Genomic DNA, 26,283 nt, shown 5'->3' with positions numbered 1-26,283 from the left:
AGGGTTTAGGCTGACAGGTCTTTACGTGAATTCGGTTTTTAGCTGTTCAAAATTTTTGGGTTGAAAATCAAGCAGCTTGTGTCTATTTTAAGTAGTTAATACACAATTATTATGCAAATCTTAGGCAATTGCGCGTGATTTTTGCTAGATGCAGAAAGAGTTCACATTGAAGTAGTTGGATTCTTTGGACTCTTTGAAATAACTTTTAAATGAACGTGAGACAAAGTTGTCAAACTGCAAATGCTTTATTTAAGACTGCCTTTTTTATGTTGATTGGGTGCGAGTATAAATAAAAAATGTGTGTTATTGCTGTGCTGCTGAGTCTTGGCCAGGACGCTCTTGCAAAAGAGATTTTTATTCTCAATTAGTTTTTTTATCCTGGTTAAATAAAAGTAGAAACAAAAAAAAAGATGTATGCGCACATTTGGGCTTTCCATGACCGTTCCACATATATATAATGGACTTTTCATGCATGTACCACCAATGTACAACTTTTAATATTGTGTATATGGCGCACATGTAATGTAAAAATTACATTATTGTGAACTCATTCGTCTTTTTCAGTGTTTTATCCATGGGAATTTGAGTCAATTGTGGGCCAGATTTGTCTTTTGCGTTGCTACACGTGTTCTTTGCGTGGTTAATTTGTACTTTTTCCGTAGTTTTACATCTATTCGTAATACATCTATGAAAATTTCACGTAAAGACCACAACTTTTCTCACATTTTCCACATCTATATTCATATGTAAAGTTTTCATCCGTGCAATTTGTGCAAAATAGGAGCTATGTGACATGTCCTTCAAGAAAACTGCATTTCATCATTCTAATTACTGCATTGGCGGCTTCTGCAGTCTAGTTCTGCAAAAAATTCTTCCAGCTAAAAGAGATTTGCCAAAGGCTAGGCATTCTTTAATTCAAACTTTTACTTTTTTAATGTCACACAGCAAGTGCATTTTCAGTTGAAAAAGAAAAAACAATCTTTTGAAACTTTTGGATTTTAAATGCTTTTGTTTTTTTTTTTATCTTAAAGTAAAACTAAAAAGCAGAACTGGCTGAACTGTCATCCTATGTCATCCTTTTTTGTGTGATAGAGCTAAAAAAAAAAACTGCTGCAGCACAGCCAGATCATTAAAAAACAGGAATTGCACAACTTTCAGGTGAAAGTACTTTTCAATGCAGCCCTCAAATGACACTTCTAAAGTAAATGCCACCTTGTAAAACGCTGAAAACAGCATTTAAAATGCCACAGTCAACAATTTAGATACATACATAAATAAAAAACCTCAAGTAAGCAAAGAATTCATTGAGACAACATGTAAAAGTGACTTTTGTAATCTTATTTTTGAGGAAAAAAAGGTAATAGTATTTCAGAAGTAACTATAGAGAAGATATACAAACATTTGCAAGCATTACTCAGAAGGAAGGAGAAAAAAACGCATAAACTCATTACAAGTCAGTTTCATGAAGCGCTCAAAAACAAGTACAATACATTTTATAAATGATTGAAGAGTAAGTTTTTTTGCCATCACACCGAAATGAAGCAAAAAGAAAAAAGGTAAGAGATTGAATAAAAGGCTACATACTGGCTTGCAGCGTCTTCTGTAAAATTTCATTTGTGAAGGCTCCAATTCCTTTGTCAGAGATGGCTGCCAGGGAGAAGTAGTATTCTGTATTGGGACGGAGACTTTCCACAACATATGACTTTGTGGGATCAAATGTTTTCTTCATCTGTTAATTGGAGAAAAAAGTCACTAATACAGCCGTGATAACAGAAGTGACAATGGATCATTGTGAACAGTTGCCGTGACAAGAAATCAAAGCTAGACCAGAATTCCTACCTGGTTGCCGTGGTTACTTTCCCTGTAGCGAAGTTCATATCTTCTGATAGCTTCTTTGTCGTGGGCGGGTTCCCAGATGAGTTCAATGCTGGTGTCAGATACAGCACCAACCTGAAATTTGGAGGGCTGCCCTGGAACTAAGGAACATATTACAGGACATGTTCAGTCAGTTTGAAGCTTTATGAGGACCACGTATACAAATACAAAGAATCCATCTTTTTGCTACAACTGGCCTTTATGCTCAAATCGTTCAGACGTTTTGTGTTCTAATTGTTCAAATTTTGAAAAACAATAAATACATAACGGTTTAAAAAAATACAAGAATCCAAAAGACGGAAAAATGAAAACTCATTTTTCTACCCACAGAGATATGCCCTTGTACCTCTTCTCACTGCTTATATTTCTGAAATCTGTCCAATTATAATTTGAAATATCCAAGATTTTTTTCTGACATTTGTTGAACTATTAAGTATGAAGGAGTATTAGGGCAACCATAAATATCAATAAATGAACACATTTACAAGACTTAGTTGCAAAATTATTAGAAAAAAGTCAAAATATTATGAGAATAAACTAGTAGGATTAAGACTAAAGGTCCATATTTACAAGATGGAAGTCATAAATTTTTAAGGCAAAAGGCAGTCTACCAAGAAAAATATAAACAAGAAAAAAAAATTGTGAATCAGTATGAGATGTAGAGGGCATTATAAGCAGTTACTTTACCGTCTATTTCACAAATAAGGAAATACTAAGTCAACATTCAAACCAAAATTACAGGAAACTGGACTTCTTCAGAAGATTCTAAACCAACACGGAGTGGATTTTTTGATGGGCGCACCATTTATGCCATTGGCAGTATAGTTGCAGAGGTCCAGATGTATTATGGCTTAGAGACTCCTATGATAAACTAAAGCCTTGTGGCATCACTATAAATAGGTGCATTGATGGATCTAGATAGCACATAATGTGGATGGAGGCTTATACATCCAACATTGCTTAAAAAAAAAAAGACTTTTTCCTTGTAAAATTACAACTTTTTTCTCATAATATTACAGTTTTAAACTCAAAAAATGTTGACTTTTTTTTCTCAGAATTTCATGACTTTATTATCACAAATGTTTGACTTTTTTTCACACACTCCTAGGACTTTTTTCTCCTATATGATTTTTTCTTTCATGGTGGCCCTATTATTTAATACTAATTGGGACATCAAAAACTTGAGTAAGGCTAGAAAAAAAAAGTCTGTTATCTACACAAGGAGTATATTTCATGCCAAAGTTACAAAACAAACAACATCTAGAGTACAGAACACTGCAAATAGACCCTCACCTCCTTGCACTACTTTGACTTTAATCGGTGGAGAGAAAGGTCCATCACCAACAGAAGTGAATGCCAGCACCTTAATAGTGTACGTCTCAAGAGGAGTGAGGCTCCGGATGGTGGTGATGACGCTGTCTTGGACATTATGGATATGCCAGTTGCTCATGGGCTGAGAGGCGTCCATAGTGTAGTAAACTCTGTAGCCCTTGATCTGCCCATTTGGCTCCTCTGGTTCTTCCCATGTCACCATCATCGTGTTTTGGGGAAGAATCTGGCCATTAACATTCCTTGGGGGGCTGGCAGGGGCTTGCTCACCAGTTCGTGTCTCAACTGGCTCACTGGGAGGACCTTGGCCAATCGTATTGATGGCAGAAACACGGATTTCGTACTCTGTGTTTGGGTAAAGTCCGCCAATGCTATAACGGGTGGTGGTGATGTCATCAACAGTTTCGTACTTGCTGTCTGGGGATTTGGCCTTGTACTGAATAATGTAATATGACACTGGGTCTGGGTTTCCTGAGTCCCAGGTAATGGTTACACTGGTAGCAGTGGTTTCAGTGACCACAGGAGTACCCGGAGGCTTTGGGAGAGCTGTTACAGGGGCAAAGAGAGAAAATGAATAAAGTAGGAAAATGTGTGAAGTTTGGAAAGTTCTTTTAAAAAAAAGTTAAATGAAAAAAAAAAAATTTAAAAGCCTTCCTTGCATGATGACAATTGTCACTTACATTTGACAGTGATCTGCGCAACAGACTCAATGATGCCAAGGCTGCTCATGGCGACGCAGGTGTAGTTGGCTGATTCACGAACACTGCTCAGCTCAAGAACGTTCCTGCCCACCGGCATCTCATCCTCCGGGGTCAAGTCCTCAGAGTTCAGCATCCACTTGACGTAGGGCATGGGCGACCCCACTGCCACGCAGGTTATGTTCACACTGCCGCCTGGCATTATTTCTTGACTCGTTGGTGGAATGGAGAAGCGAGGAGGCACCCGCCGGACTGTGAGAAGGCATGAAGCAGGAAAGAAGATGACAAAAGAGGGCAAGGGAGTCAAAAAGAAGAGAAAAAGACAGGTAACAACAGAGACCAATCAGAGTGGACCCTATTGAAGGAAACACTTAACACGAAAGGTTCAACATGGTAAATGTGAACTGAAAAACAAAAGAAAACTAGACTTTTGAAAACATAAAAAATATACAAATAATGAGTAAGAACTAAACTAAGAGAACTGCTTCAACAACAATATAGATTAACAATTAAGCAACGATTCATAGCAACAAGGTTCCATTGACCAATATTTGACCCATCACAGCACAATTAAAGACACAAAAATCTATTATGAGTTTCTCATCTTTGGACTTCTGAAAACTGCAAGATAACCTGATCAAAAAAGAATGAAGGTGCACGCTAAAGGCTATGTGACATTACAGTCACATGACCCAAACATTAAGCGCAACCCGGAACTTCCAGTCCTCTCAGGCACTCATGCCGAACAGGAAGTAGGCCTTTTCAGGGCTTCTCCCACAGAACAGGAAGTGTAGGGTTACTGAACTTCTGACCCTCTCTGTCAGGTCTCTAACCCCAGTCTAGCACAGATTTGCATGGGAACACCTCTCTATGCTTCCTAGTGATGTAAAAGATGAGAAACTTTAATCAGATTTTTGTGGTTTGGGGTAGATCCACTGGACAAAGCCTTATTAAGATCTGACACGGTTCCATTAATAGATGCAGCTATCAGTTTCACAGACAGCATGCATAAGTAGGTCGAGATAAATTAAGAGGTAAATAATAACAAAATCAGATATAAACTTGAGATAAAATGCATAGAGGAATATAACTGAAGGGTCGCTAGCATGCCCAGACAAAAGACGATTGGAGAGGAGAGTAGAAGTACAAGATAGAGGATATAATATCTTTAAAAAAATATAGATAGAAAGAAACAAAGGTAGGTAAGGAAGAAAGAAAGAGAAAAAGATTTGCAAAATATGGCAGAGGAAGAATAAAGCAGGGAAAGGTTGGAGGAGGGTAAAGGGATGGTAACCCGTTTCGGTGCCGTGTAAACTTTGCTTTTCTTCAGCAAATGTGACAAAATGTGATGGTGGCACATTGTCACATCGCAGTCCCAGTAACATAAAATAAGTATTGAGGAACAAGGTATGTCTAGAGATACACAGAAAACAAAATAATAAAGAAAAGATATATAGCAGTTGTAGCTAGAACACTAAGTATCACATAGGAGTAAAGAAACAGAACTGGATCGCTGGATCACAGTAAGAAAGACAGATGACAGGAAAGGGTAAGAACGTGAATAACGGCAGACTAAAAAAGGTAGGTGGGAGGGGTGGGAGTTTCTAATGTCATGGAACTTAAAGTGAAAAGGTATTGAATATGAGATAAAGAGAAACTATGTGAAATGATTATGTGTATCCTTTGTATGATTGTGAATATGTTTGTGTTATGTCAGCTGAAAGATCTCTACATGAGGCATCCCAACAAGCACTTGACATGCGAGATGGACCAAAGATTTACAATGACTCAATTGTTCAAATGTGATCATGCACTTTTCTAATTCCATCATCCTGTGATGCAACAGAAAGCATTATCTCTTGGTGTATTTGGAAATAATGTGATACGTCTCTTTTGTTAATGAGCCACCCAGCGGTGGAGCAAACAAAAATACTGTTGAGGGATATGAAGTCAAAATCCTTATTGGGATGCAAAGGTAAAAACAAGCCAAAAAAAGATATATAAGATGCAAAAGATAACAAAATAATAAATAAATGAAAAAACTAAATGGAAGAGATGATTTCATATAAAAAAGGGCATAACAAATAGGGCTAGAGGACAAAACACCAGGTGGAACAATTTCAAGCAATAAGACACAGGGATACAGATGGACGCGCAGACAGACTGTGTGAAAAAGACAAAGGAAGATTTTCGGGTTTTGGAAAAGTGGGGTTAGGAGGAACAGGATATAAGTGGAGGATAGAATAAGTAAACTGTGGTTGTAAATTAAAAGAAAACAAAGGCAAACAAGAAAAATATTGTGGCTCAAAGTGGGTTTGGATGTCTCACACACTGGGGCTTAAAAACAAGAAATCAGGATTACATCCCCTCCTCCCCACCTCAAGCACTGCACCGCCGTGCAAACGTTCCTTGAAGTTTTGGGAGGGGTGGATGTTGCATGTATTTAGGGAAAGAAGTAGGTTGGGACTATGGAGGAGATACTGAGGGGGAGACAGAATAGCTTCCTCTAGGATAGGTAGCATTCCAAAAGACACCGTGTCAATCCAAATGGGATTCATATGATCGTTGCTTGGCACATAAAGGTTTGTCCACCAAACTAAGGCACAGAAATCAACTACACACATTCTGAAGGCTTTAGACTTACTATTTATATATATAAATTTAAATATATATATAAATAGTTATATATATATTTAACGTTTGAGCTGCCATGTCCTAAAATATGACCTAATAACTGCAAATACACACCTGTTGTGCACTGGTGCATACCTACATAAAAATAACCTGACTGTTTGTGCAACTTCCAAACGGTAAAAGTCAACTATAGAGATCGTTTTTAGCATATAAAATGATTAATACACTTTTAACTAAAAGTTCAGTTACAGGTCGACTTGACACTCAAATCAAGTCGTTTTCTGACAACATTGAGCTTAAGATCTGTCGACTTCCGTTCTACTCTGTGTGCATCCTCTCTGAGATTCCCTGGTATTGTCAATTACTCTGCTACCCTGGGCAAGACTTGACCTGACCTTGAGGGCAAAAAGTTCATGGCTGACATTTAAAGGAAAGCTTCTTTGTAGTAGAAAAAGAAAAAAAAATAAAGATAAACACATTCACGCACTCTAAAACAAAAGGGCCAAGAAAATGCAATCTGAAAAATACTGTTCCTAAAAAAACTGTGAAAAATTGAAGAAAAAAAAAAGCCTCATTTAGAAGAAGTTTTTAACAAATGGGGTTCCTCTGGATGAAATATGCTTGGATTTAGGAAAAATTAGAATTAAAAATTAAATCAAAAAATTTAATTATATGGTTTAGGGCACACAAAAAAATCTGTATTGTAATACAAAAAAAAATCTAACTGAACAACAAAGGTAAAAGGGCAGCCCATTCCTTACAAAGTCATGCATGGGTGTGGCTATGGCATGAGTGACATATACAGGTGAGCCCCCATCCATTTGGGCAGACACCAGAGTACTCGTACAAACCAAAAAAATAAATAAATAAAGTCACCCAAGCCCGTCCGAGCATGCCAACCATTCCTGAATAGCATTTCTCCAGAGGTATATATACACACACACAAAAAATAAAGGATAAAATAATTAAAAAAAAACAACAAATTCACAAAAAAGAACTACGTCCAAACAGCACAGACAGTACCAGAGTGCAGCTGTGTTCACAAAAGGGTAAGCATCAATACTATTAGATGTTTTTTTTCTGCGGCAATTTGTTACATTTTGATTCCATTCAGAAGAATTTGGAGAACAAACGGGGTGGTTTGAAAGGGGAAACATCCAATCGTGGCTGGGCGTTCTTCTCTCCTGGGGCTCGGGTCAGCCAATGGACCGGGAGCTATGGTGGTTGAGTGAATGAGGTTTCCCCAAAGGAAGACACCTCTGTTAACCTCCAGTAACTACACTGTCGCTCTCTGTGAAGCAACTAACGTTGATTGACTTTCTACCACAACTCAGCGGGACAACACCTACTTGCTTCTTTGTTTTTAATTACTTATCCACATTTTTATGTATTTATATCATAGACCAAAATAGGCGCTCTCTTTAAAGACACCGAGGGCCTGATGGGAAATGCCTTTGGTCGTCCATTGCAGTGTTAGATCTGGAAATAAATTGATAACTTAGGACGCTAGACTGTAATGAGAAAATGCCAAATCTTGCAGTGCAGGGACACTCTGGGAAACACCACTAACTGTGCGTCTCGATGTAAATGTCACATGCAAATGAGTCACCACACTTGAACTGCACACAGGCCTGAATGAATGATCAACTGTCAGGCGGTTAGTTTAACAAAGACGTTTTGTTCTAGCATACATTTCGAATGCACCAACAGTGAAACAAAGACAGCACAGAATCCCAATTGCATGGACGGGCTCCTCATTCACAGAGACCAGGAGCCCAACCGGCCCATTTGGAAGTCAGGGTGGAACAAAACAAAGAAAAGGAGAAAAAAAAGGACTTCTTATTTAGTGTAACAGGTAATCTTGTTTCAAGCCCCAATGTGGAGAGAAAGACAAGAAGGCGTATACTGGACGAGGTGAGAGGCAGTCGAGAGAGAATGCCAGAGTACTGCACTAACTCTAACAGGGGGAAGGATTTGTGCCAAAAAACAGAGGTCAGAAGGTGGACATTATCGGCCATTTCAGAGAGGCAGATTTTGAAGCCCCGCCTCAACAAAAAGGGGGAGGCCAAAATAATGTGCAGCCTTTAGTGTCACCTTGAAACTGAGATTACACCCTGTTGCAGCTTAAGGACAAAGGCGCAGTATGGATATCCTTTAGTCACACTTGCTGAGTGAGCCCTGTGGCATTTACATTTAAGCCGCAGGGGTCAGCCTGTATTAACATACCATAGCTGCGCCAATGCTAAACAGTCACTATGGGTGGCACATCAAAATGGAAATTATTACCCAAAAGAAACTGACAGGAATCATAGCAGGTGTGTCTACTAACAAAAAGCTTTAAAAAATCATTTGTTTTTTTCTTTCTGGATGTCTGTATTTGAAAAAAATGATACCAAAAATAAGTTTTTAGTTTTGAGAAAATATATGTCTACATCTGATTGTGCTGAATTTCTGAAGGATGGCTATCGTCATCTGGACTCCTCAGGACAAACATCTAATAGAGATGGCAGGGATTTGCTTTGGCCTGTGAGAACGTAAGGTGTAATCTAGCTTTCTTTCCCAACATCACACACAAATGCAGAGCAGAGCATGCCAGCATATTCAAAACACGAGCAGATCCCATTGTAGGAGGGTAGGAGCATGCACATGCATCCATAACAGCACAGTCTTTCTGCATCATTGTTATTTTCAGAACTTAGAAAAATTTCAACACGATTATTTTGGTCTGAAAGGCAGCATCATTTACTGTTTTCCCAGTATCGACTAACTCTGCAGGTGAAATTACTGATTTTTCTTTCACCCCCCCCACCCCCCACCCCCCCTTTGTTGCTTAAAAGAAAACCTCCTAATGTGTTGCTTTACGGACAAACAATAGGGCAAGAACAATACCAATACCTGTCATGTAGGTCAGTGCTAAAACAAAGTACTGATGTTGAATATTTTCACAAAGCGGTGACCTTGCTTTTATTTTGCGACAAACAGTAACCAATATTAAATCTTGACAAGCAAAACAAGCACAGTGATATCCAGCTGAGAAAAATCAATATGCGCCTCGATGGATAAATAATTGCAACAAAAATTGCCAAATAGTGTTCGGTAGAAGCAGTGGCTTTTTTAAGTCTGACTCTCAAAAAGATTATATGGTTCTATCGTCTAGACAGCGGTCCAGTTAAACACTTTTGTATCTACTAGTCTAGATAATAGTACGTTTTGTGATATTTGAATGCATATGTTGGAAATCTAATAAAAAGCTGACAGCAGGATTAAACCATATTATCTACCTACTTTTTAATTTTTTTTAGCACCATTCACAATTGTTCCAAAATGTTTTAGCCCAACTGCCACATTAGATGAGATTAGCCCATTTCTCTAACTGCTTGAGAACTAAAGGAAGCAAGGTTTTTTTTTTTTGTGTGTGTGATTTCTTAACTTTGCTACCATTTCCTTCTAAGTGTTTGTGTGTGTACTCTTGAGGGAAAGCTGTAGTTAGAATGGCTGATTACAATTTGAGCAAAATGACTCCATTGAAACACAGAAAGTCATTAAACAAAACCAAAAATCACATCCATCTGATGCTTGCAAAAAAAAAATGTTTTTGAGCACTCACTAAGCAGCAGCAAATGGGAAGTTAAAGTCATTATATTGTTATTGATCTGCACGACACTGTAAATGGCATCCCTTAATAGCTGCCTAAAATCACCATGGAAGCCAATCAGGTCCAATCAAGTCTCATTTTTTTCTTTTTTTCCGTAATGGATCGTTACGAACGAGATGACAGGAACACTGGCTGTGTGCACAGGTATGATTTCATTCGGTGTTTGATTCAAGAAGCAGAGCCGTATCAGTTTCAAGGAAACGAAACACAAATCTCATGAACAAGTGTTGCACGGGATACAGAAAAAAGGGCAGGACCGGAAACTGGAACAAAACGAAAACAAACATACGCTGTAATAAAGACACACACAAACACACACACAAACCATAAAATAAAAAAAATTAAAAATAAGCCAACAAAAAGGTGTTTCGGGGAAAACAGGTTTTGAAAAAACAAAGACAGAGAAGGAAACAACCGAGGAGACACTCCGAATGCAAAAAAGGAAAACACCACTGCGGCCAAAGGGATTTTTGCAAAGGCATGCAAGCGCAGTTACATTCTCCCTTCATGCAACAGGTCCTGTTATTTTCATGTGCCGGGTTTCCATGACAACACGTGCAAAAAAAGCCTTTAGGTGCAGAAGCAATACAAAAGGATGCAAAACGAGAAAAGGCCCCACAATGCAAACATAAAAGTAACAACACCCGAACTAATCGGGTTTGCTTTCATCATTTCTTCCTTGGTAGTAGATAAAATAAGTCTTTTTAGTCAGCAATTTGGATAATAATCAATTTTTTTTTCTTTTCCCAGATTTAGGCAAATAACAGCTAAAAAATTTTCAAACACGTTGATTTTTTTTCTTTCAAATGTGGGTAAAAAAAGTAAAAAAAGAAAAAACACACCAACCTTCTCGAAGCTCTGAGGGATGTAAAGGGGTTGATGCAGAACACAATGACATGAGGAGAAGAGAAAAATAGGGGAAACACAGAGAGAGTAAAAAAAGCCACCTCAAGGTGTTTAGCTGCAGCTACATTTCCCTTTGGTTTTGTGTTTTTTCTCCCTTTCCCTTGCCCCTCCTATCAGTGACACCCTTCTTGAAAAGAACACTTGCCTGCCCTCCCCCTTAAGTAAACTTTGAACCAAAACAATCAGATTTACTCCAGTGGGCACACTGTCGCCTGTTGAGAAAAAGTACTGCGGCGCCACTGGAGTCAAATCATGCGTACCATACTCATAATTCAAAGGTTCACAAGCTCCTTGTGGCCACAAGCAGAGGCTCCTGTGGTGGCCGTATTTGCTTTTGTTGGAGAAAGAAACCAAATAAAGAGAAAAAAATAAAGTAAAACTAATGAAAGTTTGAAAAGAAAGACACAGTTTGGGATTCAATTAGCAGCTGCAGTTCAAAACTCTTAAAGGTCAAATTTGTTTAAAGCCAAACAGCAACACAGATGTTTCAATAGTACCAATATTTCTTGGACTTTTACAATGGACATCCACTACAGCTGCTAATCTCAAGTGCATTTAGCTTTGTAAACAAAAACATAGTCAACACTGAGTATCAAAATCGATTGACAAAAGTAAACTGAAACAGACAAAGGTTGACACCATCACAGCATAACAAGTGTGTCAGATAGCGTGAAGTTACTTGAATAATTGTGACACCGGTGTACTCTTTTGAAAGCGTGCTGATGGAGCCAGTGTGTTCATGGAAAATTGCATGAATTGTTGAAAACGATACCGGAGTACGGCTGTGTGTTCTGATCAGTAGAACTGCTAGAGGTCCCGGTGCTGTCAATAGAGCGCTTCCACCAATGCTTTCTAATGATTACTGTAGAGGGCTTGACCATAATTTCTCATGAACCTTTTAACTTCTTACATTCGGCTCATAAATGAGGTGGATAGCTACTTGACTTTGTCACTGAATCACCGTGGAGAGGGTATAAGTCTCCAGGATGGATGCTGCTATGAAAAAACACTAATCTGAACATGCATCTCCACATATCAGCTTGTTTTATCTGTTTCTATTTTGCAGAGTAGGATAATAGCAATAATATGTAAAAGCACCTCCCTGACCTATTTTATGATGTCAGAATAGTGCATTATTTATTGGGAACAAAGTTATTTGGTACACAGCAGAGGGAACAAACTGAGTAGATACCAAGGCATCTTTATTTAATATGCACAATATAAATAATACATGTTGAAAATGCATCTGTTTCAATTTAATAAAGCTCCCTCAACAGGGATTCATTGTCATTTAGCATTAGTGGTGGAGCGTGGGCTTTTGTCTTCATTGTTTGTTTCCTATGAAAGTCTTCTGCGCCTGTGACTGATGTTTTTTATATCTCCACTTTGCTGGAACACGCCAGCCAAAATTACTACTGACTGCAGAGGCCTTTAGAGATAAAACACCCGAGCCGAAACCGGGAAAGGCTGAGGATTTATGCTCCAGAGCAGCATCAGGACGAGGTAGTGGAAGTGTACTACTTATAATCAATGCAACAGCAATTTGTTATTATTTTTTTTGTTGTTGTTGGTGGTTTTTTATATGTAAAATACAAATAAGATGACTGTGTTAACAGTCCATTTCTATTGGCTTTCCTCCCCAGAATCTGGAGAAAGCTAATAAGGGTGTGATTTTGATTGGTAGGCATGAGTACCTAGCCACTCAATCAAAATCAAGACTTACCGTAGTGCTCCTTTACCTGCAAAGTGAATGGATTACAGAAAAAAAGGCAAAACCGTGCCATACTTCTTTGGCTTTGAAACTCCGTAGTGGGAGAAAAAAAAAACATTTGACCGAGCACACATTTACAGGTACGAGGTTTCTTACAGCCGATAAAGACATACAGCTTGTTGTGCTACACATTTCCTTCCAAGTGAGTTGGGGCGGGCATTGAAAGACAAAATGGAGCATAACATCATAACAGAGAAGAACATTAGTTGGTCAATTATAGTTTTACATTTGGATGTTTCAGTGCATAAGAAATTACATTTATGGGCAGGCAAGACTATGAATGCCATTAGATCTATTTAGTTGAAAATTATTTTGGGTTAAAAAATGTAAACAAAAACACTTATTTTTAAGTTGAATTATACTACAAAGAGACAGTTTAAGTAGAACAGGTTTATATACATATATGTATATATATATATAAAAATATATATATATGTAAACCTGTTCTAATATATATGTATATATACATATACTGTATGTATGCATATATATATAGAACAGGTATGTATATATATATATATATACATACATATATAAAACTTCTATCTATTTACTTTGGACTTTTTTTTTGGACCAGGATGCTCCCTACCTCGCACATATAGGTTAGCAGGGGACGAGTAGCGCACGCCTTCCACATTAGACGCCACGCACTCGTACTTCCCCTGGTCTGTCTCCTCGCTGTTTTCGATCTGCAAGGCACCTGGGGAAGGAGAGCACATGGACAGACAGAAGAGAGGTAAGAACGGTGGCAGAGAAGGAAAACAAGGGAAACAGGGAGGAAAGTATAAATGATCTGACTGTGATTTGAGAAGATGTGTTTTCCTACTGGTGTGTGCGTGTTTTTCTTTTATATAATGAGAACGAATATAAGAAACATCAGGAATTCTACAAAGACGTAGCAACAAAGCATTGATGATAGTTTGATCAAATGTGATGGAAAGTCATAGGAAATTTGAAAATCCTCCAACTAGTCACCGAGTCCTGTTGGGCGGGAGGGTTGCTGTGGAGGAAAATGTACCCGTTATTTCTAAATGAGATGATAACATCGATGATTATACCTGAAAACACATACACAAAGTTAATCTGACATATGTTCATGGTAGGTATGGATTGGAACACACCACATAACCATTAAACTCTCATCTAAAAAAGAAGTAAATCTGGCTTGTAGTTTTGTCAGATGACCTTCAGTCTACATTTAAAACATAAAGTCAAAACAGATTATTGGAAATACATTCCATCACTATTATTTCATGACTTTAAAAAGTGTCAGTTTTTTCCAATGCTTTTTATTTCCTCTTCTTTTTTTTTTTAGATTGCATCGTCTCGCCGGAACGCTCAGCGGCAGCAGGAGCTGCAGGGAAGGGGACAGAAGAGGGAGGTGAAGCACCGAGCGTCGGATCATTCCTCGTTAAGAGTGCTGTTGACGGCACTTCCTGATGATATCATTAGAGCCTCTGGCTGGCTCAGCAGACAGATTGCAGCCCAGGCGACACCGACAAACACAGCACCATCGCTCGTTAACGTTTGGACAGGGAGCATCAATATGCCGGCAGCTGACCTGAGTGCTTTGTAATAAACTATAACCGTCTCCATCACATCCACAAGTTGAGGGAACACAGTGTTGTACAAGGCTACAATTCTGGAACATTGGTTAAATCGCATGTTCCAGGTCTGCCGCAAATGAGAAAATCGATCTTAGTTAATTATAAAGATTAGTCTAGCTTCCAGGGTGTCTATTGCAGAACAGAAAGTTTTTTTTTTCAGTGTATGGGTTAAATAAATATATTTAACCTTCTAACACAAAAAAACACAAGCTAAAAGAATGGAGAGTACACTTTCCTTATTTCATTTTTGTTATTTCCCTATGCAGCGCACATCATCATCGTGGCTCAGACAGCTCTTTTCCTGGCACACAGCTCATGAACCAAATGAAAACGTCTACCAGCAGAGTGCAGGTGCTGCAGTTTTCACTCTGGCTTTATGCAGCCATCTGATTTGGATCTTTTTGATGTGTGCTTGGAACAGCAAATGCCAGCGTGGTGGCAGGTGGGCTGGAATGTGCTCAGAGACTGAGACCACAAAGTGCGGACTGTGTGAAGTTCAACTCCAGGTGGACACTTCCAGAAAGATCTGCCAGCGGCTTGTTAGCCTGGCTCTCTCCTCAGAATTCTGTTTGTTTCGAGTCTGCCAGATAGAGATTATCTGACACTCAACAGTCTGAATATTAATCCAGAAACTGTATTGAACCAATGTTGTTTGACGGTCAGCAAAGAACATTGAAAACATATCGAGTATCTCCTCATGTAAGAAGATCAGGAACCTTTGAGGAACCAGAAGGAACTTTTCTTCCACATCTGCAGCAGGGACTTCACCATTGGTAGACTTATCATTTTTTTAACCTTTTTCGTGCCATCACAAAGATTTCAAAGCGGAGCTGTGAGGAACACGTCCTCCAACTTTGAGAACACAGCAAGGAGGTAAAAAAATGTTTGAATTAAAGGAGAAAAAGTAGAATACAGGGGAATAAAATTGGACAGTGCAAATATGGTGGCCCTGAAGTCCAAATCACACTGACAAATCACTCAATCACAATGACAATTAAAAAAGAACAAAACCCCTTAAAAAAATAAAAACATTACATTTTAGAAATCAAAACACAATTCAAAAAAATGAAACGCAGGAAGCAATTGGAAAAGGTAAGTATTATGGGACATTGCCGATTGGATGAGGACATTTGTCCATCATTTTAACCAAAGGTTATTTGGCTTGAGTCGATACTGGATATAATCTATACCAATCATAATAGTATGTTGACAATAAAGACGCATTTGAAAAAATGTCATTTTCTTATCAGTGATGCCCCATATTACCTACCTTTTTTTTTTAAATTGTCGCTGTGATCTGAACTAGGGTTTTGCGTTTGTTGGTCTGATTTGGAATTCAGGGCCACCGTTTTTAAATGTTGGCTGCCTTCCATTTTCTTTCAGCTTTATCATTTTAACAAAAGTTTTTTTACGGTACCTTTTTATTTTTTTTAAACAAACATAATTATCATATCTTACTAGTGTAGTTATTAGCAGGAGTAGAAAGTCAACAAAAGTCAAATGGATTCAAATGACCAGGAGGCCACGTTTAGACTATAAATATTTTTTTTGTTTAATCGCATAAAACTTCTGTGGCGCAGAATCAGCCGCGTCTACCCTGATGTCCGGTATCTCTGCAAACAGCATCAGAATTCAATACTGAACACAAAATAATCTCCTCCCATGTGTTTCTTCTAGACTATTTCCCTTTTGTTCGCCCCTTTTTTCTTAAGTTTATGCACCCTGCGTTTTGCATAATTGCTCGCCGTTTCTCCTGCCAGCTCGCAGCTCACCGGAGCGCACGTGGCCTGTGGCTTTTTTTTTTTTTTCATTCCTTTTATCGGGGAAAAAAATGAAACACAAAGAATATAATTAATGTTGAAAACTATCTTTCATAAAGACTAGAAAAAGGATGCACCCAGCCTGATCACACCCTGCGTGTTTACTGATAAAGACACGCCTGGTGACAAACAATCATTTTCAGAGTAAAAAAAAAGGCCATATTGTGCTTATTAAGCGATTCCTACATGGGGCCTAATGGCATGTCATACTATTATAACAAACAACTTTGGAAATAACTACAAAGACAAGTTTGGCTTGCTTCAGTTCAGTGGCAAACATGAAAATAGTTATTATCACAGCTTGGTCCTGCAGATGCGGCGTGCTGAATAACAATTATGACTTGGATGTGATGTCAGCACACCCTGAATGTTTTAAATTAATCAAAAACCAAACCTGTTTTTGAAATTAGATTTACCTGCAGTAATTCATCATCGTAAAAAAACGAGCCTAAGCTCCAGTGTTGACGTTCTTGCGACTACTGTAACTCTTCAACTATTTGCAATTGGTTGCAAACACTTCACAGTAGTGTAGTGTTTCCCTAATCAGTTGTCACACAGTTATGCAACATTTTACATTAATAATGTGCTGCATATCAGTGCAGATTCAGAGTTAGTTACAATAACGTTGATCTTTGTACGGTATGTTAAAGTGCGTGTGTAATCTAGGTGTCACCGGCATTGGTTTCAAAGGGTTAAAAAATAACTTCCCCTTTGACCCTTCTTTGAATTACCAAAACTCCTCAACCATTTGTACATTTAACCCAACTCCAACAGATTCTGAAGCTGAGAAAAGCAGCTATGCATCGTTAGACGAAGCTGCTAGCGTAAAGTGTTGCAGAACAGTGCAGCGTCAGGATTTGTAGGAATTGCGGTAATTGTGTTAACAGAGTTCTATGACTGTGTGTTATTTTTCTGTTGCTGGCGACAGCTCTGAGGTTAAAGGGTAACGTTTATGATTCATATGAAGTCTTTTTTTGGTAGAAAAAATATTGTCATTAACCGTAGTCAAAAAATGCACTTGCTGCAATTCAAACATCAAAAATCCTTTGCAGTGACATCTTCTTTCATGAAGATCAATTCTTCTCCACCTCAGACCAAATAACTACCCAGCCCCAAAACTACCCATTCCAGGCTGTCATATGCAGCATGTTCACTGGCTTCAACCACTCGATAAGGAAGGCTATAATAGGTAGTGGGCCCAGAACACTCTTTGCAGCCTTGACAGCTGCCGAGGCGAACAGAGCCGCACACTGATCTGATGAGCGCTGCAGTGCCAAGGTGTGATGAAGAGGTCTGTCTGGGCAAAGTTCAGCAAATACACACCTACACCACTGACACGTGTGAAACCCAAAAGAAACCAGGTTTGTTTAGCCCTACAGAAACATTCATTTTAGAAAGGTGTGTCTTCTGCTCTTCATACTGTGTGCCCATCTTCAAAGGATTGCTTCTGCAACTTCTGCTTGGATGTCTGTTTCACTGACAGCAGATTAGCAGAGAAGTTTAAAGTTAACCATTTGAGAAAGACAAGAATAAGTTGAAGGAGAGAACGACACAAAAAACACAGAAGGATGTAAAAGGGGCTGTAGGAAAAGCAAGGAGGGGCCGGCATGGATGATTAATTTCAGAAAGTGCTTGAAGCTGTGGTCTGCCCACCCCAGTTGCGACTTCGTAGGAGCTTCACCATGTGCATACCCCTACCCCCCCAGACCCATTTGTGTAATTCAATTAGTGTGCTCCAGTGGGCCTTGATAGATTTGTTTAGGCGATCAACAAAGTGGCTGGCCAAGTCTTGCTCTTTCTTTCCCTCCCTCTTGTTCCCTGTGCATCCCACTCAGGCATGCTGGTGGCACACTGCTCTTTTCATCATTTTATCTCTCTTTTGCAGTTCATAGCTCTCATTAGTCCCTCATTTTTCCTCTCCTGTCATTTCAGCTCATCCTAGCTCTGTTCACTAATGCTCTGCAGTCCAATTACAAATCCAAATTAGCATCTTAGTGTATCAATGGTCACACAAATAATAACCTTGTCGTGTACATGGATTAAACCCACTTAAGTGAAGAAGAAATCTTAGGACATTTTGGAAGTTTCGAAATTTAGACTTACAAGATGATCACTTCTTTTTATCTTGACATTTGTACGTAAAACATCAGGTTTCTAAATTTCTAAAATTAAAATAAAGATGATCTGCTGGTCAATTAAAATCGAAAAGTTACAACACATTTCCATTTTAAGTAGTAAAATCAGTTTTTCCTGTAATAGAACCAAACTGAAAACAGTATTTTTCCTTTAAAAAATTACAAAAATTACTTTAAAGGGGAATCAATTCCGGGACTTGATAATTTATTAATTTTTTAATAGTACCAAGATTTTTCTTCAATTCTGCCCGAGGAATTATATGTTACAAAAATAAAAATAATTAAATTAAAGGAAAAAGAAATCACTAGGTTTTATGATTAAAAAGAAAATACTTGTATTCAACTAAGCCCAGGTAGAAAGTGAGATTTTGATTGATTTCTAATATTGTTTAAAAGTAATTTTAGTGGGAAAACCCCTTTTTTTATATATTTGTGCATTCATTTTATGTCCATTCTGCTCCAAAAACAAACCTAAGACGCCTTGCCTTTTCTTCCATACATCATGATCTGCTTAGGCCAGCTCATGCCCTTAATACTAATGAAGCCTGAGCGTTCCATCCTGCCTCCATCCCTCTCCTCTGTCTGCATCCTAGCTGTCAGTTAGGCAAAGCTGTTTCCACCTCAAGGTCATTATAGTGTGATCACACCAGCATGGCGCTCCACGTGTGATGCCCTGGTTGTCAGAGCCCATCTGGTGGCTTGTAACGCTGCGTTGATATCAGTAATGACGCCGGCAGGGAGTCACGCTACCTTTTCACCTGTCGCTTATCTCAAGACTGGCACCTCCATGGCTTTATATGGAAGTGAAATGAACGCCACTTTAACAGTTTGGGAATCAGCTCTTACCGAATCACTTGAAATGAAAGAATCACTTGCATATAGAATGTATTAGACAGCTTTAAGTACTAGTGTGTGCCTTGCCGACTCCTACACAGTCTCTTTTCTCCTTACATCCCTAATAACTGTTACTGAGCAAATGATAACGTGGTAAAGGAGAAGCAATATCTTTAATTTATTTTTTTGGGGTGTGTAACAGTGCTTATCTATTTATGCAAATGCAAAGTTCATAAATAACACTTGCTTAGTGTTCCCCACGGAATGAGTTATGAGACTCTCCTAAAGGAACAAAAGGAAAGGGCTTAGCAGTGTGTAGAAAGGGGGAAAATGACCAAAAATGGTTAAAGATGGAGGAGCTGAACCTCATGCTACTAGATTGGCTTCAACAAGAAAAAAAAAATCTGCATTATTTCCATCAGTTGCTGATCCTGTCAAATGAGGACTCACTTACCTGCTCAGTCTGTGGAAGAAAAGTTTTTAATCAAATGAACTGGATCACCTGGAAATCAAGTTTCAGATCTGATGGATAAAAACAAGCTGGAAAGCAAAACTGTCATGAAGAGTGAAAACATGGATAGAGAGGTAGAATTGGTGGAACAGTGCATCTGTGTAATTTACAGGAATGCATCTTTGATACCTTTAGGTCCATGGAAGTAATGTAGTGGCCAATTAACTTTCCATTGACAAAAAGACAAGATACTCTCCTTCCACATATTGCCTCCATAGCATTGTTGATCTGGCATTTATTGTCAATCTGGCATTTTATTGGTAACATTTCCTAAAGTCACATTACACATTATATTTTTGATGTAATTGGTTGAAGTAGTATCGTTTTGACAAATGCAAAAGTTGGGAGAGGGTTTATATAAAAAGTCGGATTTGAACGTGTTGCCACTTTACAGATGAGGCAAGATTTGAAATTTAAATAAAAAACAAAAAAAGGACTGTGGCGATTTTTTTAAGGGAATCAATAAACCCAATGTTGTGCCAATCATGTGGCTGTATTCACATAAGGCAGAAATACAAAGCTGTGTGTTGTGCTGTAAATTAACTCCAGCAGCTCACAAAGATGGAAAGAACGGTATAAGGGGGAATTTGGGCATTTTAGTGTACAACACCAATTCTCTTTTCAGAGATTAAAATCAACATCGAAAATGAAATGCAATATTTGTGGTTGTTCTCTGAATCAAAGATTTCCTCTCTGAACTAATGCTGTGAAAAGTCCGACTTCCTCTTCTGTATTTTTTTTCTCTGTTAAACATGTTTGCCATTTTTTATGTCTCTTTTTCTCATTGAGTACGCGGCAAAGCCTTGTTTGTACATTTTCTTATGTCTTATTGTCAAATGGAAAATCAACTGACCCTACTGTACTTTGACCCTTTCTTCTAGATTCTACAATTACCACCTGAGTGGTAAAGGGGTTGACGATTTAGATTTGGAACCTGTGCGCCAACAGTCCTCACTAAGTTTGCAGTTAAAAGCTGCTGTACGCCGGAGTTAAGGGAATAAAATCAAACCTAATTTATGCAGGTTTTCTTCCTGACAAACAAACTCCAGCTATGAGGGAGGTGAATTAACATACATGAAGGGGCTGGTGCACTGCTGGTGATCGCGAAGATCAAAGCAAAGAAGGAAAAAGCAAGAGCAGATAGCCTGGTCTTATCGACACTTAAAGCCACCATCGTTTGCAGTGTAATTTTCTTGCTCTTGAGCCCCATGCCTGTGTCCATAACCTTGAATGTCAAGGCATCAAAGAAGCTAGCTACCTTAAGAACAGCGTTCAACATCCCTCCCTCATTTAATCTCCTCCTTCCAGTCTTGTATGAAAACACGCTAGACAAAATTTGAATCCCTCACAAGTTTCCTGATAATACAGACGAGACAATGGATGACACAACACAGAAACACACTCATTCTTGGAAGAACAGGACATCAACGACGACATGAGAGTGTGAAACACATGGGATAAATCTCACAAAACAAGTACAGAGAAGACAAAACACAGATGAGACACTGAAACTGAACAAAAGCCCTTTTTTTCCCCCCAGAGTTAGTCAATCGAGTGGAATTAGATGTTATTATGTCAGTTTAAAGGTTGTTTTTTTGGCCCGTTGGTTACAGTGATGCTTAAATCTTACCTCGAATCGGAGAATTCACTGGAGGAGACACAAAAACGAAGACACATCATCAGTTTAGCTATGGGTTAGTGTTAGTAGTCGTTAAAAGAGGAATTTGGCTTTAAAAAGCTTAATCAAAATAAACTGTTTGGATATCTCTTGTAGAGATAAAAGACAGAGGGACTCTTTCATTGAAAAACAAAACAAGTCACTTTCCTTGTTGCTGGTATCACAAATGTATTGGATTTCTTTTTTAAGATGGTATTTTCAATTTAGGTTGTATGTTTTCACCCCTTTCTCTTTTGGCATCCTTTGATGGAAAAGGGAAATGCTGAGGTCTTTGCATTTGATCCTCATAACCATTTCAGGGGCTATAAGAATGAAGATGATGGTTATTGTTTTCAAAACTGACATAGAAACATGCAGTTACATGAACGACCAATGGATCTTGACTACAACGGTAAAACAGTCAAAGACACCAATACACCTTACCGCTTATTCAGATAAGTATTAACCTGTCTTTGCTGTTTTTAACAGTGTCTTGTACCATTTTTTCCATGATGGAAGATATAAGAAAATTAAAAATTGTGTTTCTGAGTATATTTAAATTATAAAACACTGTAAATCAGAAGTAGACGGCAAAATGCTGTAGAGAAAAGCTTAAAGTTGCTCCCTGCATGTCTTTGTTTTCATCGTCTGTGCTGACATTTGGCTAAAACACGAATGGGTGAATGGCGCCGATATCGCTCGTCATTTTTGTTACACCGGTAATGTTAGGTTGGAGTTTTGAGGGGCTGTAAGCTAGCGGGAGAGCATGTAAATCAATGGATGATAGGAAATGGGGGCAGGCTTACTCCGTGCCAACAATTCCGCCCACAACTCAAAGGTGAATTTCAAATGAACTCCTGCCGCTCGGCAGAAACTATGTCCTAGAAATTTACCTTTTTTATTTCTTTTAGATAAAATGGCATAATCATAATTAAAATACCACCCGAACTGCTTTCTGACTCTTCTAAACAATAGAGCTTAAGGTTGTCTTGTTGCAATAAAAGTTGAACAAATTGAAAGTTGTATTTTTTCTTAAAGTCATAGACCTATTTACCGTTGATTTCTCAACCTTAAGGTTCCAGTGTTCTTCCCAGTTGCTGAATCCCTTCACACTCTCCATTGTTTCCTTTCTCTATGGGATGTATGTTTCTCTATTCATTGTTTATTGTGAGTCTGTATTGTGTTACATGCCTCAGTGCAAGCCAAATGTCCCATTAGGGACTATAAAATATTGAATTTTTCCACCTCTAGGCTATTGGGCTTTTTTAAACGGAGTCTGAACTGTTACAGCCTAACATGCATCCCTTGAAGCTGAGCCCTGGGTTTGGGCAGGGGCGCCAGCTAAGCATCCCCCTCTTAAAATTCACATTAAAGTGTTTTCCCGTTTTCAGATCCTCCCTTTTGTGTTTTTGGGCAACCCCTTTATATCTTGTTTTTTTCTTCCAGTTTTCTAAGTTGTGTACCCCCCCACAGCTTTTCATTCCTCGCCTGATTCCTAGTCTCTCCCTTTCTGAATCTAGCAGTGACTCAGGGCAGACATGTGCCCTTGCTCATCCTTTGGGAGTGCCAGAGGGTCAGCTCCAACCCAGGAGAGGTGCCCTATTTGTGTCCCTTTGCCTCCAGGCACAGTGCAGAGTCAAGGCTACATACTGCTCATTGAGCTTAACACTACAGGTCCGGCCCTTTTATAAATAAACCATTTTCCACGAATGAAGTATTTATATCCAGATACTATTTCCCTGTCAGGGATCTTGGGTTACATTGTTGTGTAACTGTGGAGTCGCAGGATTTGTAACATCCACTGCGATTCAGGAGGCTTAACTACTCCCAACAATGACACTTCATAGACATGTGATATAAACGCACTATTACTGACATAATGCAGCCTGGGAGATGAGTAATTGTTTAGAGTAAAAACAGCTGTTCTGCCGTCGGAGAACATTGCTGAACTGACGGGGCCAGTTCAAACGCACTCATTGACTGCGATTGTCACTGACAGACCTAATGAGGAGCGGAACAGACAAGAGTCAGCGGTAGGCGGATGTTTAAGGGCACCTCTGCATCCGCTCACAGGAGAGAAGATCGGGCCCCTGAACGGGCATGGCTTTATACAACCATTTGGTTGAGAACACAACATTTTAAATCACTTTTAAATCCCACTTGCGGCATATTTGTGGAAGCAATTGCTCCATTCTGTGCAGTTAGGTGGAGGGGATGAAACCTGTAAGACCAGATGTAAAGAAAAGTGGAATTTTGTGGTACCAGCAAACAAGATCCAGTCACTAGGTGTGAAGTTCTGCCTGGTTTGCAATTCATTCTTTTTCTTTTAAATACTGAATTAGGCAACACTTTAGAATGTAGTTTATGCAAAATTCGGATTATGAGGCCAAAGCTAACAATACTATTTAATATGTGTTATTTATTATTTTATTTTATTGTGGAACAAAATTAAAATCATCATTTATCAATTATTTAAAAAAAACATCAAAATGGTAAAACAACTTAAATAATTGAGATATTTGCAACAAAAAAACATGTTATAATAATTTATGTATAGATTAGAACAGTTGGCTTGCTTCAGTGAAAGTTTTCAGTAATTGAAAAACCAGGCAAAACCCGGGTGGCATTTTAATAATTTTTCCAATGATAATCCACATAATCATAGGTTAATCACAAGACACAGGAAGGAAGGAAGCTTTGGGAAAAGTTACTGTTAGGGAGTTAGAGTTTAATTAGAGGCTGCAGGAAGCTGGTTTACTTTGCTTTAGGGGAGATGAGTTTAGTTGGGGGTTAAGAGGTTATCAGTTAAAGGTTAAGGTCAAAGTTAATTTTAGGTTAGCATCAGGTTAGGGTTAATAAAGTGGGTTTGTACAGGGGAGGGCTGTCACAGACAAAAGAAACGACAAAAGGGAGATGATGACACAGAAAAAGAAGGAGGCACTGAAGGGGGGGGCAAAAAGTTCATTGTAAAAATTCAAAAGAAAAGTAGTAAAAAGAAATTAAAGCAGTTTTATATGTAGGAAAAAAATATTGCAGTGATTGTATCTCAAACTTTGCAATTTATTTTTAATAATGATTTTTTTTTTTTTTTTTTTTTTTTTTATAATAAGGGGTTGTGGAATGATAAGAATTGAACTTAGCCAAGTGTCGCCAGACATGCCAAGTCTGCAGGGGAGGGCTGGTATTTATTTATCATGCCAAATCCACCTGTATTAGGGACATGTAACCTTGTGGCCATAAGCTCCCTTTCTAAGCTTTGGTCATCCACTGGTTGATAAGATTAGGGTAACAATGACCTTAATACATCTTAACATATTGCTGTTCTCCTCAAATCATCAAATGTGGAATTGCTTTTTCTGCAAAACATTCATCTGCTTTCTTAAACAACACTGAATATATTAAAATGTATCACTTAAGGCTATAGCCTAGCTAGAGGCAATCTGGCCAGAGATATTGCGCATCTGCATCTGGGGCACATTTGGGTTGCGTGATTGGCCGAGTGTCAAAAGTCTGACCACCCTCAGGAGGGCTTCTATCTGACCTTCTCTTAGCGACAGCCCCCCCTAGGATCCTTGTGATGTCGCAGCAGGTTTAGGAGTGGAGGGGGTTGGGAACCTGCCTATTGTTAGCGCATCTGCAGAAGTCCCAACTTCTTCCTCCAGAGCAGCAACAGCGCAAGCAAATATGTGTTTATGCAGATTATCAACTCGCTGTGAGCATGTGTGCAAATCTATGCATGAAAGGGAGCCACGTAGTGCCAGATCATAACATTTAGAGTCTTGTATTTATTAATCTACTTTTTTTTCTCATCCTCTCACTGTCACTGTGGTCTGTGCTTAATCTGTTCTGGCTGACAAGGGCAGCGAGGGCCTGGGGTCTGCAGGCACGGGAACTCTGGGAGAAATGTCAGGCTCCCTACATACCTCTAAAGGAGGTCCTCGGGGGACCTGAATGCAAATATCACTGCGCCACCAGCACAGCGCGCTCATGAACATAAGGAACGAGTCTGCCTGCTCTGCAGCTGTCTCCCAAACAAAAGTCATCGCGCTGAAAGCTTTGAGTGAGAGGCTTTTTCTTTTTTATTTAGAAGAGGAAAGACAGAATCACGATTGTCTCACAGCATCAGAAAAGGAAGGCCATGAGGAGGAGGCTCATGCATTTACATGAGCTGGAAAGTAGGAAGTTCCTTGAAAACATCTTTGCCAGTTTATTTCTCATTTTCTCAGTTACTTTTCAATCAGGATACTTGCAGATTGAGGGTTGCCTGCTGAGGCTTTTAGTGTGTGCCTGCTAACAGCAAACAGCAGAGGCTTGTAAAAAGCAATCTGATTACTAAAAAAAATATTTAAAAGATGACGATCTGCGAAGCTGGATTTTAAACTTTCCACACTACCCTCCTTTTTTTTGCACGTTTCATGATATTGTAACCTGAGCCCACAAAATGGCTTTACCTAGGACAAACAATATTAAAACACACTTTAAATATACTTTTTTACTGTTTGAAAACTCTGAACTTAAGGCCACAGCTGGAACAAAACAGCATCTGTAAAAAAGCAGATAGATGACCCAACCTGACTGTAGGTCTGAAGGGTGCAGCTGTAAAGTGAATTTGCTCAGCCTGTCTCCTGAAAAGCATCAAAAAGTTCTCTGAGCTGCTGTGAGTTCAATTTTATAGGGAGTCCAAAAATATCTCAGCAAAGCTTTTATTGGGAGAACTGGGGCTAAACTTTTTTTAACATTTGAATACATTTGAGCGAAAAGAAAAAAAATTCTGCAAAACTATAAAACTCTAAAGAAAAACTATACTATAGCAGAAAATTCAGGCTCCTCTCGCTTAGAAACCACACAAAA

At 38.7% G+C, this 26,283-nt stretch overlaps 1 protein-coding gene across 1 annotated transcript in view; it reads right to left on the bottom strand.

Annotated features, from left to right (window-relative positions):
- The window catches only part of ptprsa (protein tyrosine phosphatase receptor type Sa), a 245,780-nt gene that overhangs the window by 71,632 nt on the left and 147,865 nt on the right, over positions 1-26,283 (bottom strand). Inside the window, 5 exon segments of the mRNA XM_078946535.1 lie at positions 1,585-1,729; positions 1,840-1,976; positions 3,169-3,750; positions 3,885-4,154; positions 13,458-13,568. Coding sequence (XP_078802661.1) covers positions 1,585-1,729; positions 1,840-1,976; positions 3,169-3,750; positions 3,885-4,154; positions 13,458-13,568 — 1,245 coding nt within the window.

The sequence above is a fragment of the Oryzias latipes genome, chromosome 4 (assembly GCF_053564925.1).
Source record: "Oryzias latipes strain Hd-rR chromosome 4, Olatipes_Hd-rR_3.1".
NCBI classification, from domain to species: Eukaryota; Metazoa; Chordata; class Actinopteri; order Beloniformes; family Adrianichthyidae; genus Oryzias; species Oryzias latipes.
The sequence above is the reverse complement of the archived record's forward strand: the minus strand, read 5'-3'. Positions and strand labels throughout refer to the sequence as shown.